The sequence below is a fragment of the Heterodontus francisci genome, chromosome 29 (genome assembly GCF_036365525.1).
Source record: "Heterodontus francisci isolate sHetFra1 chromosome 29, sHetFra1.hap1, whole genome shotgun sequence".
Taxonomy (NCBI): Eukaryota; Metazoa; Chordata; class Chondrichthyes; order Heterodontiformes; family Heterodontidae; genus Heterodontus; species Heterodontus francisci.
Window position 1 is genome coordinate 19,420,128 of NC_090399.1, and position 13,484 is coordinate 19,433,611.

Below are 13,484 nucleotides of genomic sequence, written 5' to 3' on the forward strand. Positions count from 1 at the left end.
AATAGAACAACTTCATAAAGGAAAGTTGGACATATCCTTTCTAACAGCCCACCCCTCATTCTAGCATCACAGTGTGGATTTTAGATGGGAAAAGTTCAAATTTACACAGGCAATTTTTCATATTAAATTTTATACTCACGAAGGGCGAGCTGATGATACTGAGGAACGGAGTATTTTTCATTCACACCCCATCTCAGCATCCAGCACAATAGGCTGGCCATGCATAAAAGTTTGGAGAGTAAAACTCACTTTGTACTGCACAAAACTGCCAGAGCACTGACCTCCGAAGACCGCCCCTCCCATTCTACCAAATGTGACATGTACCTGCTCCCCCACCAAAGCCCTTTCCCCTACACCAGTCATCACATGTTGCCTCTCCGAATGAGGCGATAAATTAGAGCTCCATGACTGTTCCAAGCTCACTTCACATCTAGGAGACTCTCATCCGATTAGTGCAGGGTGGATTTGAATCCAGAACCTGAGGTGAGAGAACAGAGTCTTAACCCATTACGCCATTTCGTTCCAGATGTGAAGGGGTGATGTCTGACCCATTGCACTAGCCTTTATCACAAGAAATCTTGGATGGCAGCTTCCTTGCGGCAGTCAAATTTTGTCTGGGCAACTGATAAAACCAGTCACTAAATATACATTTGCTGTTAAATTCAGTTTAACAAAAATATGATCCTGACGACCGGAACAAGAACAAACAAATTCAACCCAAGAAGCCCAACTGTAAAGTTATCTACAGTTAAATAGAAAAAACACACAGGAATTTAGGAAGCAAAAGATGAGCTGGTTGGAGCATACAAGTTTTACTGCATTACAGGGCAAGGAGTGGGTAGATGCAAAACTGAGGCACTACAGTGCCACCATTGGCAAGAGGCTGTAATTTCAGTGTGACGCATTTACATAGGAAATTTCTAATATTATTGTGAACAGAGGAATAGGAATTTATAACGGAAGAAGTTGACGTTCAAACATGGCAAAAATATGCTAACAGGATTTCTAGATGGGAAGTGTGGGCAGAAGTAGATTTTTAATACATTAATAGATATCCCGTTTTCCTTTTATATGTAGACAACGGATTTCACATCAGCTTGTGATAGCGAGATCAGAAAATGTGGGAAGCACACAGATCAAAAATAAAAGTTTGATGCTTAAGGTGCAATCTTTCATGAGAATTGGTTCTGATGAGAGATTTAACCATCAGCAGCAACCTCTCAGATGCTGGCAGACCAGCTGTACATTTTCAGCTTCCAACATTCAGGTTTCCAAACTTATATGACAGGATAACCCACTTAAGGGAATGATCATCACTTTAACCTCCACCTTTGTGCACTTGGGAATGATTTTAACACACCACTGAGACATGCTCAGCTCCTCCTCCTGCCCACAACCGCAGGATGGACTGTCTCCACAGCAGTAGGTTTTCGACCTCCTCCAGCACATGTAGCAACACAGACTTTCCTTATCCATAAATTGAAGGTACAAGTGGATATGTCTGCAGCAGGGGGTAAAAGAATCAAGATACCCCAAAAATTCAACGACTTTTATATTTGGCTCATTAGCCATCAGTATCTGCCAATAAACTGTTTCAAATAAATATGCCCATTTGGAGTCAAATTGGCAAAATGTGAAATGATCAAGACTTGCACACATACACGTAAAATGTCCTTTTAAACAAACTGCAGTAACTCAAAATACTTTCAGACTCGACACTGTAGCTACCAACACAGCACATGCACTCAGGTACCAGCTTATTATTCAAATTATAAAGTTTGCATGAACGCCTTTGATGATTTTTTAAAAAAATGGATTTATTCAAAGGCCTTTCTCTCTGGGGGGGGGGGGGGCCTTGCAGTGAGTTTGGTTTGGAGAGATTCTACCACATCTCCTTTCAACCTGGGAGGCTACATGGATACCCTGCTGTCTGGTTCTATGGCTTTTTCGTTCAAACTCCCTCCCCCACTGGATCTGCCGTGGCTGAGGGGAGACATAGGGAGGATGAGGTGCAGGGGAGGGAAAACACAGGTCTCTTCTGTATGCCTGCACTACCTTTCCTGCATCTGTTACCTAAGTTGTGACAAGCAGATGCTTTGGGAGATAGTTCTGCTGAGTTTCTTTCCACCACTTTGAAAGGTATGTGCGAGTAGAGTGAACGAGTGATCTAGAGAAAGTTTAAGAAAGGGGGGAAAAAAAAAAGGATCTCACCTTCCTTGAGCAAAAAAAAAAAAATTAAAAAGCTTGCTGAGGTTATCAGGCTTCACTGCTGCACTGAGCGGTGGTATTTTATTCAAGAGTGAGAACGAACAATAAAAAAAAGTGCAACACCCGGAACCCGGTGGCGGGAAGGGAATAATTAAACATCGTGGACAATGACTGGATTCTTGATGGGGACCTGCACAACATCTGAACCTTCTGCTCATTCCCTGGTTCGAAAATTGGACAAGTAACTCGAGTCCCAGCGGGGCAGGAAAGGGAGGTGGCACTAGGAGTGCTCCTCGAAGGCAGTGTGCGTGTTTGGAAACCGCTGCGCATTGTATTCTGGGTCTTCTCTTATCCTCTTCTGGATGTCCGATTGAATCTGAACGGAGGAGGAAAAAAATAATTCTCAGGTTGAGTTCACAGTCTCGTTTCTGCTCCTCCCCCTGCCCCATCACTCCCAATTTTCTGCCCACCTGGAATCAGAAAAGTACAGTACAGAAGGAGGCCATTCGGTCCATCGAGTCTGCGCCCGCTCTTTCAAAGAACAATCCACTTAAGTCCCACTACCCAACCCTACTGCTCTTTCCCAGAAATCGTGCAATTTTTTTTTATATGTAAAACATCCACCTCTACTGCTTAAATAAAAGCGAAACACTGCGGATGCTGGAAATCTGAAATAAAAACAGAAGGGCTCTGAAGAAGGGTCACTGACCTGAAACGTTAACTCTGCTTCTCTCTCCACAGATGCTGCCAGACCTGCTGAGTTTTTCCAGCACCTCTACTGTTTACTCTTGTTGAAACAGTTGAATGGGTAGCAGCTATCCACTGGAACCTCTGTCATGCAGGTATATTTTTCATGCACGGCTGAGGTTATTCCAACATGGAGGGCATGACAGCTGAGCTCAAACATGTCCTCATCCACATCTGCCAACAGGGACCACTATCCGATAATCAGCAGAAGCGAAGCTCGCTCACTGCACCCTCTCTCTGCTCTGAGGGATGGAGGGCAGTGGGGATGGGGTGCTGCAGCCAATTATAAAATGTACTGGATCTTTTTACATTAAAAGGTCCACTAACACCTCAATTTTAAAATTTCCATCCCTACGTTCAAATACTTCCCTGGCCTTGACCCTCCCGATCACTCTAACCTCCTCCAGCCCGACAAGATAGTAGGACAGATGATCAAAGCTTGGACAAAGAGGCAGGTGTCAAGGAACATTTTAAAAGGACAAGAGGTTTAAGGAGAGAATGCCAAAGCTTAGGGCCTACAGTGCTCAAGGCATGTCCGCCCATGATGGAGTGACTAAAATCAGGGATGAGCAAGAGGCCAGAATTGGAACACTTGCAATATCTGGGAAGATCTCTCTACAGTAAATCTCTCACACTCAAAGACAGAAGGCAAGAGAAAAGTCATCGTCAGACAGATGATACATCTCTCATCTCTAGCCTTCAATCCCCTACTCTGTTGGCACTTCCCAACTTTCCTCCTCACCTCCCCGACCACAGTGAGCAGGAGCAGCCAGATTGGTTGCAGACTCCCTGTCTAACTCATTCTTTTGTTCAAAACCACACAACTCTCTCCCTTCCCCAATTCTGTACAATCTATAACCCTCCCCACTCTGAGCTAAGCAACCCACCTCCTACTCGTGGCAACCCCAACCCAACACCAGAAGCTTTCCACTGAGCTGCTCAGTCGCAACGTGTTTTACCTGTTGCCTGTAGGCTTCTTGGGCCTCAGCTTTCTCCAGATCTCTCGACAGGCTCTCTGCACTGGTGACCGGCTTGACGCCTGCAGCTTTTGAGGCTTTGCCGACAGCATCTGCTAGCGAGAGTTGTGGGCCTTCGCCCTGCATCGTCTGCAACAGATGGAAGAAAACGCCAGTGGAATGGGTGCCATGAATTTTGGTTCGCGGCACCGAATGCAAGAAGTTTGTTGCCGTTCATGTATCACACCACGTTGCAGCATAATTGTAACCTTCTGTTTAAGCTTTCTGAAAATCCTTTATAAGATGATGGGAGGAAATAGAGATTGTGTTTGAGTAGACGGTTTGTTCCAATTAAATAGGTTAGGGAGGAACAGGGCATTATGTTGTGTAAGACCCAGATTCTAGGTTGGATGTCAGGAGGTGTTTCCTTTCCTGGAGGATAGTGGAGCCGGGGAACAGGCTGCTAGCTTGTGCGGTGGATGCTGTTTCGCTGAATTGCTTCAAGTGAAAGCTGGACCTGCTTCTGGCTGGGGCAGAGATCACCTCGTACAAAGGCTAGCTACTGTATAACATTGATTAACATGGTGTCCTGGACTAGTTATGATGGCTTAATGGGGTTCAACGCAGGATTTCCTGGATTTGTTTTCTTCCCAGATTGGCCTGGGTTTTTAAAAGCTGGTTTTCTGCCCCTCTCAGGAGATCACATGGTTTTTCGGGACTGGGGTGGGTGGGGAGTATCAACATTGTGATTGATGCACAAAGTATCACAATTGCGAGGGAGTGGCCGGATGGTCCAGAGGGCCTATTTCTGTCCGGCATTGTTCGTTTGACTGCCATCATGTTTGAACACGAATGAGTTACGAGTTGCTCTGTCAGCACACCAGCCCCGAAGATTTCGCTGGCTATCGGATGCCAACGAGCGGTGAACTGCACGAGGGTTCAGCCAGCGCCGTAACTTGATTCTGTGGGCTACCCGGCATTTCCCAAAAAACAAGTACCAGCATCACATCAATAGCGAAGCGCAAAGGGAGCATGATGGAAAACTGTTGTAAGCCATCATTCGGACTGTCCAATCAAGGAATTTATCAGGTAGATTGACAGAAACTATTTCCTCTGGTTGGTGGGGGGGGGGGGGGGCGGTGTGTCAAGAACAAGGGTGTAACAGTTAAAATTAGAGCAGGACCAGTCAGGGGTGATGTCTGGAAGCACTTCTGCACGCAAAGGGTAGTGGAAATCTGGAACTCTCTCTCCTAAACAGCTGAAAGGCTGGTTTGGCTTGGGGTACAATGTTAGATTTCAAAACTGAAGATTGATATATGTTTGTTCGGTAAGGGTACTGAGGATTATGGAACCAAGGTGGGCAGATGGAGTTAGGATACAGATTAACCCTGATCTAACAGAATGGAGGAAGAGGTTCGAATTGAAAGGCCTGCTGCTGTTCCTGTGTCACTCTCTAGTCAATCAGACTTAACTACTGCAGAATCCAACCAGCAGCACAAAGCTTTTTAGAAAAACTAGCAAACTGTTCACGACCAATTGGAGAAGTTTTTCTTTTAAAACATACAACAGAGTTGGTAAAGAGACTTCAGCAATGCATTGTACACCATCACCTAACTGGCCAGGCTTAACATTACAGGAAACGGTTTTATATACGATTTCCAATCTAAATGTTTACTTAGGCAGTTCCAATGGTAAATGTTGATGTCAAAGTGACAGGGAGTGTGCATGTACACAAGATTTTTTATGTTCTTGTTAAAACCTTAAAAACTCCTTACCTAAGGAACGATAAACTTGCCACAGAAGGAGTGCAACCAAGGTTCACCAGACTGATCCTGGGATGGCGGGATTGTCCGATGAGGAGTAATTGAGAAGACTGGGCCTACATTCTCGAGGGTTTAGAAGAATGAGAGGTGATCTCATTGAAATATACAAAATACTTACAGGACGTGACAGGGTAGATGCAGGAAGGATGTTTCTCCTGGCTGGGGGTCTAGAACCAGGGGACACATTCTCAGAATAAGAGGTAGGCCATTTCGGATTGAGATGAGGAGGAATTTCTTCACTCAGAGGGTGGTGAATCTTTGGAATTCTCTACTCCAGAGGGCTGTGGAGGCTGCGGTTGAGCATGTGCAAGTTGGAGACCGATAGATTTAAAGATATCAAGGGATATGGGGATAGTGCAGGAAAATGGCGTTGAAGTAGATCAGCCATGATCTTAGTTGAATGACGGAACAAGCTTGAGGGGCCGAATGGCCTACTCCTGTTCCTATTTCCTATGTTCCTAAAGCGAAACAATCGCGGGGAAGCCGTGCTGCTTCACGTACCACTGCTGCACTTAAAGCCAAGTTACTGTTCCTGCCGTATTGCTTATGCAGAGAGCAATGTCTCCTTGGCAGTGTATCATGCACAATGTCCCTTAAACAAGGCGCTGCAGAATAGCAGAAATCTTTAACACTGCTGCTGAGCGACAAAAAAAGCAGCGCAGAACACAATCCACACCTGTAGTCTGTTCACAGGAGGCCATTCTGCCCATCGTGCCTGCATCAGCTCTTTGAAAGAATGACACAATTAACCCTACTCCCCTGCTCTTGCTCCACAGCCTTGCAAACTTTTCCCTTCGAAGTATACATCCAATTCCCTCTTCAAAGCTACTATTGAATCTGCTACCATCTCGTTTCAGGCAGTGCATTTCAGATCATAACTTGCCATCTATAAATTTTTCCCCTCGCCTTACCAATGGTTCTTTAGCCAACTGTCTTGAGTCTGTCTCTTTTGGTCACTGACCCTCCTGCTACTGAGGGGGTAATAATTTCTCCCTACTTACTCTATCAAAACTCTTCTATTAACTCTCACCTTAACATTCTCTGCTCTAACAAGAATAATCCCAGCTTCTCCAGATAACCATCCCTGGTATCCTGTCAATAAATTGACTCTGCACACGGTCGTCCTTCCTGAAGACTAGTGCCCAGAATTAGAGCCAATACCTCAGATGAGGCCTAACCAGTGATTTATAAAGATTTAAAACACAGGATACCATTTTCTGACAGCATTATCAACTTTTCCTTGCACTCCTCCTCTGTTTGCATGTTACATTTGTCAAATTAGTTAAGAAATAATGTGTTTTGCACAGCTTGCTCCTGAATGCACTGATTAAAGCCAGTAGCACGTGGATAAGATCAGAGGTGAGGTGCAGTACCTTTCGACGTTTGGCTGGCATACCGCTGAGGTACGCGTCACTGAGTGGTGGCTGGGGTTTCATTTTCCTCTGGGTCTGAATGTCCTGCCGGATAACGGGCACCCACTCCTGAGAAAGAAAGCAGCTGAGTATCTCTCACACACACAAAACGTACATCAAATCCACTGCACCAACCAGAGGGATAAAGGTCAGTGTCTGATCCATTGTCCCACCCAGTCCCAGAGGGGGAAAGGCCAGTATCTGACCCACTGTTCCAGAGGGGGAAAAGGACAGTGCCTGGCCCACTGCTCCACCCGTTCGCAGAGGGGGAAAAGGACAGTGTCTGACCCACTGCCCCAGCAAGTCCCAGAGAGGGAAAGGACAGTATCTGACCCACTGCCCCACCCAGTCCCAGAGGGGGAAAGGACAGTGTCTGACCCACTGCCCCACCCAGTCCCAGAGAGGGAAAGGACAGTATCTGACCCACTGCCCCACTCAGTCCCAGAAGGGGAAAGGACAGTATCTGACCCACTGCCCCACCCCAGTCCCAGAGGGGGAAAGGACAGTATCTGACCCACTGCCCCACCCAGTCCCAGAGGGGGAAAGGACAGTGTCTGACCCACTGCCCCACCCAGTCTCAGAGGGGGAAAGGACAGTGTCTGACCCACTGCCCCCAAGTCCCAGGGGGTGAAAGGACAGTATCTGACCCACTGCCCCACCCAGTCCCAGGGGGTGAAAGGACAGTGTCTGAACCACAACCCCAGCCAGGCGGCTGCCAGGATTAAAGATGGCGCTGCTCAAATAATCACAAAAAGGCAACTCAAACCCATGGCAGCACACAATGGCCGAAGAGTGCAGGTGGGGTGTGGGGTGGAGAGCATGGGCGGATGGGGGGTGGGGGGAAGAGAGCGCGGGTGGAGGAGTATAGTGCACCTGCACCCACCAAGGTCTTCGCACACTCTCTCCCACTGTTACGCGATGACATCATCTGCGCATGCTCCAACCAGTCCTAGAAATGTGGAATGCAGCGCATGCGCAGAGAGCTGGAGCCCGATTGCGCACGTGCACATCTTGGCGCAGTCTGATGACGTTATCTGCGTTGTCAAGAATCACTTTGCAACATAAAGTAGTCACGAAGAAATCCAACTGGGAATTGTGAAGAAACTTCTTTACCTAAGGAGTGGTGAGAATGTGGAACTTGCTTCCACAAGAAGAAGAAGTTGAGGTGAATAGCATAGATGTATGAAAGGGGCAGCTAGGTAAGGATGGGAGGGAGAGAGAGAGATAGAAGGATACGTCAATGGGTTGGCATAAGGTTAGGTGAGAGGAGGCTGGTGTGCAGCATAAACACCAACGTGGACCAGTGGGGCTGAGTGACTGGTTTCTATGCCATAAAATTCGATATAACTTACTGGTGGAACTGCAGCTACCCAAGGCTCCGCTTCTGACCCCTCCCTCTGCACAGCGTCTGCGCCCATAGATACTGCAGGCTCGGTTGACATCACTTCCTCTGCGGTGGTGGCGGGAGCAGGAGAAGCAGTCGAGTCTTTCCTCTGCAGCCAAAAGAGAATGCTGTAAATGACCAGGTCACGTTTAACAGATAACTGGCACCTATGTAATCTTATTAAAAAGAGAGCACCGACATGACAACAGAGGAGAGGGAAGAAAATGATAGGTCCTCTCCTAGGTCATGACCTCTGGGCATGTCTTTGAGCACCGGTGATCTGGTAAGGAATGTAGCAGCAGTTCCAGCAGAATTTCAGGGTGAATATTTAATTCCAATTCAGTATACTCAAAGCAGGCTATAAAGTTAATAAGCAGACAGGATCCTAATGCTACGGTTTCTCAGGCGTGGTCAGCATTGTGAAATTTTGACCCCTCAATTTTCTCACCTATTTAGTTTCCTTCCCCAATTTCCCCATTGTGACTGTATTGGGAGCAGTGCTCAGTATACCAAGGCCATGAGTTATGGGGTGTGAATGGCAACCTTCTAATTTCCCGCAACTCGTCAATACCTGTGCATTTAACACTTTTTGAGTCCTTCAGCTATGTCCGAATCTTCCCAGTCTGAGTCAAAAACCTCTTTCTGGTTTAAGACAGTGTTACAGAATTTCCATTTTTTGTTAAAACTTGGGAATCCATATTTAAAAAAAGATTTCATGGGCATTGAAACATCTGGAGATAGCTGAACTTTACAGATGCTTAAAAAAAAGTCAACAAGAAGTTCCTGGTTTGGACCAGTAAACAAATATTGGAAACCAGGCGATTTCAACTAAACACCACGGGGAGTTTGACTTCAGAACTATGCTTTGTTGTCACAAGAAAGAATTTATGACAAGCATGAGACTTGCCTGGAAAAATAGTTTTATTTTGAACTGTTAAAAAGCAGTGGGTTTGGACTAAAGCAGGCAATTGGAATTTGAGATGGACCTGCTAGGAGTTCAGAAGAAAGCTATTATCTCTCTTTGAAGAATCCCTGCTCTTGATAAACAAAAGCCTACATGAAGTGGTACTGTTGCCTCCTGCATTTTTGAAGAAACCCTGAATATTTACAGAAACCTTGCATCTTCAAATGAACTTTGTATCAAATGTATGTGAGAACTGACACCTGTTACTGCACACCTGATGTAAGACCTATGTGAAGCCTTCTGCAGTTGAATTTCTTTACCGCCTACCCAAACAGACTGTTCATCAACCTCGCCTGGAAATACTCAGTGGCATCCAGCTATTCGACTTTGGGACACCTTGCCAAACTGAAGGACATCTTTTCAGTAGAAGTTTTTTTATTCCTTCTATTTCTTTGTAACAGCTGTGAACAAAAAATCCTTTTTTCCCCCTGGTTAACTGGATTTTGCATGTACGTGCGTGTGCGTGGGGCCTGCCATTACCTGAGGCACTTCTTGCATTGCCTCATCAGATTCTGCTGGATGTTCGTCCATATGTTCCTCAGTGATGTCCTGCATTGAAGAGAGCATTGTCAGTGCAACACTTCAAGACCATCAACAACTTGCATTTGTATAGCGTCTTTAACTAAGTGAAAATGTAAGAAGGTACTTCACATGAGCTTTATCAAACAAAATTGGACACCAAACCGCAAGGGCAATATTAGGGCAGGTGACCAAAAGCTTGGTCAAGGATGTAAGTTTTAAGAGTCTTCAAAGAGGAGAGTGAGGTAGAAAGGATTATGGAGGGAATTCCAGAGTGCAGGACCCAGACAGGACCGGCAATGGTGGGGCGATGAAAATCAGGGATGGTCAAGAGGCCAGACTTGGAGGAATGCCAAGATCGCAGAGGGTTGTATGGTGGGAGGAGGTTACAGACATAGAGAGGGGAGAGGCCAATGGAGGGATTTGAAAACAAGGATGTGAATTGCTCTGCATCACAAATACTAGTAAACGAAAAGAGACGACAGAGCAGTGCCAGAAGGGTTAACTAGCAACCTATCTCCAGATCTGTATTTATAAAGAAAAAGGCAATGGCTTGCGGCAGAGTTAAAGTCTTGGCATTTTCATCAGAAAGACTGCCTCAGTTAATGTTTTTAACACCGCAGCTCTGTTACTGGAGGTTAATACATGCATTGTTCCCACAGTTAGGCTGCTCACACACTTTCCCACAAAACCGGGCAGGTGAGACCCGAATGTCATCTCCTCTTCATTTGAGGCAATTGCCTCGAGGAGGGAGGAGTGAGGATGGAGCGACACTGGAGAAAGGAAAGATGACCTTTCTTTTGGTTCTGGATACAACACTTCACTGCTAAATGCAATTTAATATTTTAACCACCATTCTGAACGGAAATGGTTGCAGCCACCACCAATGGTTAGGTGGGTCGATGCACTGTCCTGTGGTGAATGGAACCATAATCAGGAGGAAGGGCCAAGGTTACTCAGGTAGCACTCGCGCCATGGAAGTCAGAATGTTGTGGGTTAAAGTCCCACTCCACAGAGCACAAATTGCAGGCTGACACTCCAGTGCTGTCTGCTAGATGAGACGTTAAACTGAGGTGCGGTCTGCTCTCTCAGGTGGAAGCAAAAGACCCCATGGCACTACTTTGGAGAAGAGGAGAGTTCTCCCCGGTGTCCTTTATCTGTCAACTAACACTGTAAAACCGATGACCTGTTATTATCAATCACATTGTTGCTTGTGGGTCCTCAGTTGCTGCGTTTCCTACTTTATAACAGTGACCTATGCTTCAGAAATAATTCAATGACTAACGGCAATCTAGGATTTCCCAAAGTTGCAAGTTCATTCTGCAAGGCTTGGGTGGCAGCTGAATAAAATGCACTCTTGGGCACCTAATGCTGGGATGGAGGGATGTCTTCGCTCTCAGCTGACTTGTTAACTGATTACCTGCTGTGCCTCTGGCTCCTGATGCTGAGGCTCTCTCCTCCTGACGTACTGCAGAATCTGCTCCTCTGTCACCGGCATGTGCTCCATGATCACCTGCAGTCTCATCGCCATCATGGTGGTCAGCCAATTCACCAGCGAGGGATTAACATCTACTGACATACGCCGCTGAGGCACAGGTCAGGCGGTTTAACAAAAACAAAGAAACATGACTATACGATTAGAATACAGGGATTGTCGGTACGGAACATCTCTAGGATATAAATGAATTGTAACCGTCTATCTCCTACAGTGTGGCACACAGGGAGTCAATATCAAGTATAGTATTAAAGGTGAAACAGGGTCAGAGGATACCTGGAGCTAGCGGGGTGGGGGGCGGGGGAGGGAAGGGAGCGAGCGGCGGCGGGGGGAGGAGGGAGCGGTGGTGGGGGGGGGGGGGGGGGAGGGGCAGAGCCAGGCAGGACGGGGAGGAGCAAGGTGGGACGGAGCCAGGAAGGGCCAAGAGGAGCCAGGAGGGGGAGGAGAGAAGAGTAGGCAGATTGGGCAGGGATGGCAAGTTTTTATGACAATCCGGCAGATTTCAGTCATTTGGTGGTGTGACACCAAAGTATCATGAGGACTTTTACAGCTTGAAATGGTACCAGAGGAGTGCGACAGCTGGGCACAACTCATTGGTGGCTATTCACCGTTCTCAATTCACCAGCCTAGCAAGTAAACAGTTACTTAGATAAAAGATAAACCTGAAATGATCGCTGAACCCATTAACTAGCAAACGTTTCAAGGATCATGTCAAGAGACAGATTTACTAGTTTATAATCATTTGTCCCCTCAAATCAATTAAACTTAGAGTTTCTTAGTACTTACAGAAACAGGCCCAACTGGTCAATGCCAGTGTTTGTACCTCACACAAGCCTCTTCCTACTCCTCTTCATTTCACCATATGAACGTATCCTTCTATTCCTTTCTCCCTTATGTTTATCAGGCTTCCCCTTAAAGGCATCCATGCTGTTCATCTCAACTACTCATTGTGATAGTGAATTCCATATTCTAACCACTCTCTGGGTCATGAAATTGCTCCTGAACTCCCTATGACATTTATCAGTGAACATCTTGTATTTATGGCTGCTAGTTTTGGACTCCCCCGACCCCCTAACCACAGGTGATAATATTCTTACAATCTCTGGGAGTCGAGGGTTATGCGGAGCAGGCCTGAAAGTGCAGTTGAGGCCTGGGACAGATCAGCCATGATCTTATTGAATGGCGGGGCAGGCTTGAGGGGCTGAATGGCCTACTCCTGCTCCTATTTCTTATGTTCTTATTCTCTTAACTTCTACAAATTATTTTCGAATGTTACTTAAAATCCCATCAAATGAACTCAAAAAAAAAAAAAAATCAGACCAAACGGGGAAGGTTCCAGAAAAGGCGACAGTGTGGGAAGCTCCTGCAGCGTTCCGGTGAAGTTCAAGATACAGAAATTCATTGTTTGATTTGGTGCTTTACAGCTTTCGGGACTCAGCATCAAGTTCAACAATTTCACGGCTCCCATTCTTTCCAGAGAGCAGGCTATTTTCAGCTCCTCTAGACTTATCTGTCCCATTGCCATCTACTTTTCTTATTTCCACCATCATCCCTTGTCATTTGATCTTTCTCATCTTCCACCCCATCACAGATCTCCCCTACTGTTGTCCTACTCCCGCCCACTACACTTTCCCTCTATTTCTCTCAGGTGGCCATCCAACTTCCCCTTGAAGCCATTGATCGTCTCCGCTTCCACCAACCTTGTGGGCAGTAAGTTCCAGGTCATGACCACCCGCTGTGTAAAAAAGTGCTTCCTCATATTCCCCCTGCATCTTTTGTCCAAAACCTTCAATCCATGTCCCCTCGTCTTTGTACCATTTGTTAATGGGAACAGTCTTCCCTTGTCTAAGCCTGTTATAATCTTGTACGCTTCTATTAAATCTCCCCTCAATCTCCTTTGTTCTACGGGGAACAAACCCAGCTTTTCCAATCTAACCTTATAACTAAAATCCTCCATCCCTGGAACCATTCTGGTA

General features: G+C 46.2%; 1 protein-coding gene across 6 annotated transcripts in view; it reads right to left on the reverse strand.

The window, feature by feature from the left end:
- Nucleotides 1–1,535: 1,535 nt before the first annotated feature.
- Nucleotides 1,536–13,484, reverse strand: part of LOC137346172 (large proline-rich protein BAG6-like) — a 106,895-nt gene continuing 94,946 nt past the window's right edge. For 5 of the 6 annotated variants that reach the window (XM_068009547.1, XM_068009552.1, XM_068009550.1 and 2 more), the window contains 6 exons: nt 11,434–11,598; nt 9,975–10,043; nt 8,499–8,639; nt 7,108–7,215; nt 3,915–4,061; nt 1,536–2,584 (listed from right to left, as the gene is read on the reverse strand). In XM_068009547.1, coding sequence (XP_067865648.1) covers nt 2,489–2,584; nt 3,915–4,061; nt 7,108–7,215; nt 8,499–8,639; nt 9,975–10,043; nt 11,434–11,598 — 726 coding nt within the window. In that variant the 3' untranslated portion in view covers nt 1,536–2,488. The remainder of the gene's footprint in view (nt 2,585–3,914; nt 4,062–7,107; nt 7,216–8,498; nt 8,640–9,974; nt 10,044–11,433; nt 11,599–13,484) is intronic. The other variant, XM_068009551.1, reaches the window with a different exon arrangement.